The sequence below is a fragment of the Morus notabilis genome, unplaced genomic scaffold (genome assembly GCF_000414095.1).
Source record: "Morus notabilis unplaced genomic scaffold, ASM41409v2 Scaffold328, whole genome shotgun sequence".
NCBI classification, from domain to species: Eukaryota; Viridiplantae; Streptophyta; class Magnoliopsida; order Rosales; family Moraceae; genus Morus; species Morus notabilis.
The window spans coordinates 168,116-174,748 of record NW_010367428.1 but is presented as its reverse complement, the minus strand read 5'-3'; the positions used below and the strand labels follow the sequence as shown (position 1 = coordinate 174,748).

Below are 6,633 nucleotides of genomic sequence, written 5' to 3'. Positions count from 1 at the left end.
GAGATATAGTTCCTACTTGTTGAGCGAAAGCTCAATCAGATATGTTCATGCTGTGGGTAAGAAACCTATCAGTAATTCTTGAAGGGCAATGGTGAGCTGCGGACGAATGGTGGAGATGGGAATGGATACCGCTCACGCAGTTATCTTCCATAGTAAGTTTAAGAAAAATCATGTATATGTCTATATGAATTCAAAGGTTTCAAGTATGTATGTTTAAAAAGTATACGTACATATGTATGTTAAGAAAACCAAGGTTGTAGCTAACAACTCTAGTTTTGAGTATTTAAGTTTTAGAACGTTGCAACAGTACATGCAACAAATAAATAAATTTTAAACATGACGATTTAAATGAGTAATTTTAGAAGGACTTTAAGATGTACTTGAATTTAAGATTTCTCACGAAATCCGTTTTAAAGTCAAATGAGATGACCGATTGAAATGACTAGTTTTAGAAAAGCTTTTAAAGAGTATTTGAAACAAGAGTTCAAATGCTATTCCGTTTGAAGGATATTCCTGAAAGGTTTTATCTTAACTAAAATTAAGAAAAGCTTTAAGAAATTTAGTGATTCACTTATTTGAAATTATTGTTACAAATTATGAAAGTATTCCTTCTTATATAAAAAAAAAAAAAAATGTTCCGCATATTTTAAGAAACCCCAGTAAGTACAAGTTAAAGTTTAAGTTACAGTGGCGGCCTCATAGGAGGGTCGTCACAAAAGGTGAGAAAGTGAGGCATGGTTTGTGGGTGTTCATAGAGGTGACTCAAGACAGAAGGCCGAACATGCGCTGTTTGGGTGAGGGGGAGTTGGAACCGACGAAGAGCAACACTGACGAGATCCGTGTTAGAACGTCATGGTTGGAGGTGTCAAGATCCAGATCTGGCAAAATCTGAGTGCGGAAGGTATGGTCGAAGGAAGCTAGATCCGGGGAATCTGAGGTGCGGTTGAAGAGTAAGCTACGTTCATTGCTTCAGGAGGTAGGATCGAGTAAAGGATGGAAATGGTTAAACGGTGGCTATAGCAAGTGTCCACCTTTTGTCGTGGTGTTATCTCCATTTTTATTGTTATTTTTTGTTTTGGTTGTAATAAAGGCGATATGTGCACACGTCGCCTTTGCATTATAATAACGGATTCCGGTAAGTTATTTACCCATGGTTTGGGTCGTTGATATCCTCTTTACGTGGAAGTTGCTCTCAGTTGAGTAGATTAATCCATTGATTGCTTGTGGCTGTGAAAGAGCTTTGATTATGCTCTGTTTTCCCTATTGAGTTTCAGTATCATTTTTCACCTTTGTACTATAGTGTCCTCACTGATGGATCAAGTCTTTTGTTAAAGATGAATCTCCTCAAGTCTTTTAGGTGCGGTTTGCTCTTTCCTAATTTTATTTTATTTTTTGTTATGTTTTATCTTATTTTACCAAGAGCTTTTTTATAGTTCATTCTTTTAGTAGCTTTCTATACATATAGTCTTACATCTAGCGTATATAAAAACATCTAAGTCGATTCAGTTCTTCTTTTTTTTTTTTTTTAAATTATTCTTTTTCACTTTTTATTCTTTTTTGTTTTTTTTAAAAAAATTTATTCTTTTTCTCTTTTTATTTTATTTTTTTGTTTTTCTTCTTTTCTCTTATCTATTGTCTTTTTTTCCCATAATATTCTTTGACAGTTTTTTTACAACATTCTTTTCTGAAATATTTTCTATTTCTTACTTTATTTTAATTAAAATAATTCTCTTCAAGTATGTTCTTACTTTTTTTTTTGGTCAAAAACTCTTATATAACATTAAAGCTTTTTTTTCAACTTTTCCTCTGTTTTTTTAAAACTTTTTTATTTTTTCTTCTTTTCTTTTATTTATTGATTTTTTTCCTAACATTCTTTGACCGTTATAATTTTTTTTTTTTTTTTTACAATATCCTTCTTTTGAATGCTTTCTTTTCCTCATTTTCTTTTAATTAAAATAATTCCTTTTAAATATCTCCATATTTAAGTTTTTTTCTTTTGATAAAAACTTATGTATAACCTTAAATGTTTTTCTAAAATATGTTTTCTCTTACTACAATTAATGAACTTAACTTCTAAGGATGCAGCGTTTGATGTGTGATCAAACTTATAAAATTATTCACCACATACATAGTATGTGACTCAATTAGTACATAATAATAAATAAATAAAAACTCTTCTTCTACCATGCTGCCACATGATAGTACCTCTCTCTTCCTTCCTTTTTCTATCTTCTTTATTTATTTAAAAAAATTATTTAGTCTCTTTTTCTCCTTTTTTATTTAATTTGTATTCTTAATATGTTTTGACAGTTCATTTTTTTACAATAACTTTCTTTGAAATATTTTTTTCCTCACTTTCTTTTAATTAAACAAACCCTTTCAAATATGTTTCTAAATAATTTTTTTAATAGAAAAACTCGTATGTAACTTTAATTCGTTTTCAAAGTATTTTTAAATACTTTTTTTTTTCTTCTTGCTCTAATTAATGAACTTGACTTCTAAAGAAAATACATGTTTTAATGTGAAATTAAACTTACAAAGTTATTCTTAATGTGGACTCTGTCCGCACAGAGTTTGAATTCTGCCGCTCACGCCGTTCATTGTCTTTCTTTAATTTTTTTTGTTGTAAAATTCTGTTTCTCTTTCTTTTTTTTTAACGAAAATTATATCAGTTGGTCCATATTTTAAGAGCATAAGAAAACATATTCTCTGTTTTTTTTTTTTAAATAAGTAATTGTATTCCAAATTAAAAAGATACAAACACTAATATTTTGTTTAACATCAAGCTTGTCAACATAGTAATTAGATTGTAATCTATTAATATATTTGGTTATACATTGATCTGGATCCAAAGTTGAAGAGATTTCCTTTATGTTATTTGATTAAGCGGATCCCCAATAGTGAAATTAACCTCTTTGAGACATTGTAACAAGAATAGCACAATAAAAGTAGTACAGCTAAATTTTCATGTAAAATCATGGATAGAAGAAAAGTTATGTTCTACAGCTTCTTCAAGATATTCTTCCTAGAAACGACAACACTTAACAAACGACACCATCCTATACAAACGACAGCATCATTTACAAACTACAGCATTCTTCAAATATATATATGTATAGAATGACACTACAAAGAACAAGAAGCTTTAACAGGAAACTCTTCACAAAAGGAAAAAGAATAATTACGAAAAGAACAGTTAATTCTTCAAGATATCCATAGAAGAAGCTTCCACAAAAGGAGTTTTGCAATCATTCATTCAAAGTTTGCATATTCTACACATTTATTTGCTTTCCAAACTCATCAAAACGACAATTAAAAAAAGAAAGAAATTAAAACTGAAATATGAATATCTACATAAGCTTGTAGAAGCAACTTCCATCAACAAGAAGGAAATGATATCCTTTTTCACACTGACACTTGAAGTGAATGTTTAGGTAGTTCCCATTTCTCTCCACACTAAGTGACTCCTCCAATTCTCTTTCAGTACCCTGCCAAAATTAACATCAATGAAAAACGACGTCAAAACAAAGTTTACTGCTTCCTTAAACGACCAAAACTTTTGAGTCAAATTCAAAATAAATAAACAAATAAATGAGAAATGAAAATTTTTTAGACTCGAAACAAACCGGACCTTAGCGGGGTTGATCTCTTTGTCGTTACTGTGATATGTTGTCGTTTCGACGACTCCATTTTCTTCCTCGGACCTTAGTGATTCAGTTTGGTCATCTGATTCATGTTCAACTCCCACGAACTCTTCCATCCACATGTTAATCACCTTCCAACAATTCCTTATCTTTGTCAGATTCTGCACCCCCCCCCAAAAAAAAAAAAAAAAACCAATTTATTAAAAAAATAAAGCAACGATATATTACATCATATTCTGATGAAAATAAGAAAAATCAAGAACAAACCGTGTAATAATCAACCAACAGAAAATGAGAAAGTACCAATGAAACTAAAGAAAATGAGATTCTATTTTTTTAAAAGGTAAATGAGATTATATTCAAGACAAAAGAATAATGTAACAATTATAACAAAAAGAGAAAGTAGCCCAGATGATGAGAGCATAAATTAAACCAAGAAAGTGGCATTAATTTCAGAGATTAACCGTTTTAACCATTTTTCATTTTGTGGAGCAAATAAGCAAAAATCAAGAACATGTAATGGCCAAGAAGACAATAATAATATGAATAAATAAAGTAGCCAGATCAGGAAACATAAATTATTTCAAGAAAGTGGCATCAATTTCAGAGATTAACCATTTTAACTGGTTTAATAATCAACCAGCAGAAGGATAAAGGAGAAGAAATACGCATTTTCTGCGCCCAAAAAAAAAAAAAAAAGAGCCATTTCCTTCTTCCAAAAAATAAAGCAACAATCTACCCATGTAATGGCGAAGAATGGTAATTAAAAAGATAAAGGAAAAAGAAAAAAAAAAGAAAGAAAGAAAGAATCCCAGATGAATGAACATAAATCAAATCAAGAAAGTAATTTTAATTGCAGAGATTGTAATATTGACCACTTTAATGAAGAAAGTAATTTCAATCAAACGAAAGAGAAGAAATGACGTTTGCTTACCTTTGAAATGTCAGTCTGGTCAAACACATTGGAGCTAGAGGTTCTCGAGAGCGATTTCTCCGGGGACGGAATCGGAATGGGAGCGGAGATGGATCGCCGGAGCGGCGGCGGCCGAGGAGGCAGAGCGGCGGCCGAGCGGGGGGTGGTGGAGTCCGAATTGGGCGTGGTCTTGGCCGACGGAGACGCATTCGACGAAATGCTCAAGCCCGAGCCGGAATCCGGAGCCAGAGAAGGAGGTCCGGAGATGGTGCAGCGGAGGAGAGGGTAAGCGGTGGTGGTGGTAGAGTCGTCAAGAATGAGCTTCTTGGGCTTGGGTTGTTGGGAGTCGGTGGACGTCGGCGATGGCCGTTTGAGGGGATTGCCGTTGCCGGCGCCGGCGCCGGAGAAGCCGCAGTTAGCACAGGGAGAGGAGTGGGGGTCGAGGCGGAGGACCGAGAAGTCCGGGGGCTCCGTGGAGTATTGCGGAGGAGATTCGAGAGGGTTTTGTTGAATCACGTCTTGTTTCTGAATGAGCTGTTGATCTGCCATTCTTGTCTGATTGCCTCAAAGTTTCTTTCTTTCTGTCTTTCTCTCTCTCTTTCTCTGGTTTTTCGTTTTCTTTGCCTCTCTCGCTTTCTCTCTCTAGAAAGTGTTTGTTTCTCTCTCTCTCTCTCTCTGTGTAAGTAAATAGTGAGCGAATGGGAAGGAGTGCTGAAGAGGGGGTTTATATAGAGCGGTGGAAGAGAAAGGAATGATCTTGGAATTCTTTATGGAATTGGAGATGGTATTGGAGGGAAAGCAAGGGAAAGTCTATGGTAGTGACTATGAGATGAGTATTGTCTATATGTACATTTATAAGCCGTTAGGTTAGTTTTTGTTGGATGCAAGTTTAATTATTGGAGAAAATTTAGTATATAACCATCTATTTTTGTTGTCTTTACATTTATGCCACTCAAATTTTTGTTTGTTATCTTCACATTTATGTCAATTAAATATAAGCTTGTGTCATTTATGATTAGTTTACAGGGATAACAACAAAGACTTTTTTTGGGAGGTTAATTTTGAGAAATGACTGCACCTTTTGAATCTGTTTTCTTTTCTTTTTTCATGGTCAATCACTTATTGATTGTTATCTATCACTGATTGCGGATTTACAATCTTTCAGTGATTAACAACCGATTTTGCCTTTTGGATTTTTTTTTTTTTTTTTGGTTCACGGTCTATTACTAACTGACTGTAGTCTGATTTCACCTTTTTTTTTTCCCTCATGATCTATCATTTATGTTATACTAACCTCACTTTCCGCCTCATTCTCACTTGAAATTGAAGCTAACATTGATTCAAACATTCAATCGTTTCATTTCATCAAGCATTGAAGCCTTGTTCATAATTCTGTTATTGGATGGGAAAAAACATGGGATATAGTACTACTATTAGTTGAACTTTTCGATTTTAGACAACTTCTTTAAAATTTTTAATTTTGAATATTTATCCTTTAAACTTTCTAAATTATTTTAATGTGTTTATTTTCTTAAATTGCCATTAAATTGAGGATTTGAATTCAAAACAAAAGGAAATAAGGCTTAAACTAGATTTAAAATTTTTGTTCTACATTTGATTTTTTGTCCTTGTATGAGACGCATGTGGACTTTCCCTCACTATACTAACGGCAAGCTAAGCAAAATGGGATGCATTACAATAATTTAGAATGCTTAGGGAATAAATTACTATAATTTCAAGTTTAAGGGAAAAGTGCCTCACCCTTGAGCCACCGACTTATAAGGACTGAAGTTGTCACGGCCTTAAAGGAGTGACCGTGATTATTAGAGTTTAATTTAAAGATTAATTTAATTAAACTGGGTAAATTAACGAAAAACTCCATGAAAATAAAAATAAAATATATAAATACAAAAATATATTGCTCCAAAATTTTTCTTTTATAAATATTATGAAAGCAGTCTATAAATTCAAACTTTACACAACTCTGGGACAATGCCGACTAATATAGTTTATATATGAATATACAGTACATCACAGAATTTAAAAATAAACTACAAATTCAAAGTAGCATGAACC

The 6,633-nt window shown here is 32.7% G+C and overlaps 1 protein-coding gene across 1 annotated transcript; it reads right to left on the bottom strand.

The window, feature by feature from the left end:
- Positions 1-3,350: 3,350 nt before the first annotated feature.
- On the bottom strand, positions 3,351-5,360 carry LOC21393029. Its single transcript, XM_010112379.2, has 3 exons — positions 4,579-5,360; positions 3,632-3,805; positions 3,351-3,488 (listed from the first exon to the last, which is right to left on the bottom strand). Exons 1-3 carry the CDS (start codon positions 5,104-5,106, stop codon positions 3,351-3,353), a joined length of 840 nt encoding a protein of 279 aa, XP_010110681.1. The 5' UTR covers positions 5,107-5,360.
- Between the last annotated feature and the right edge of the window lie 1,273 nt (positions 5,361-6,633).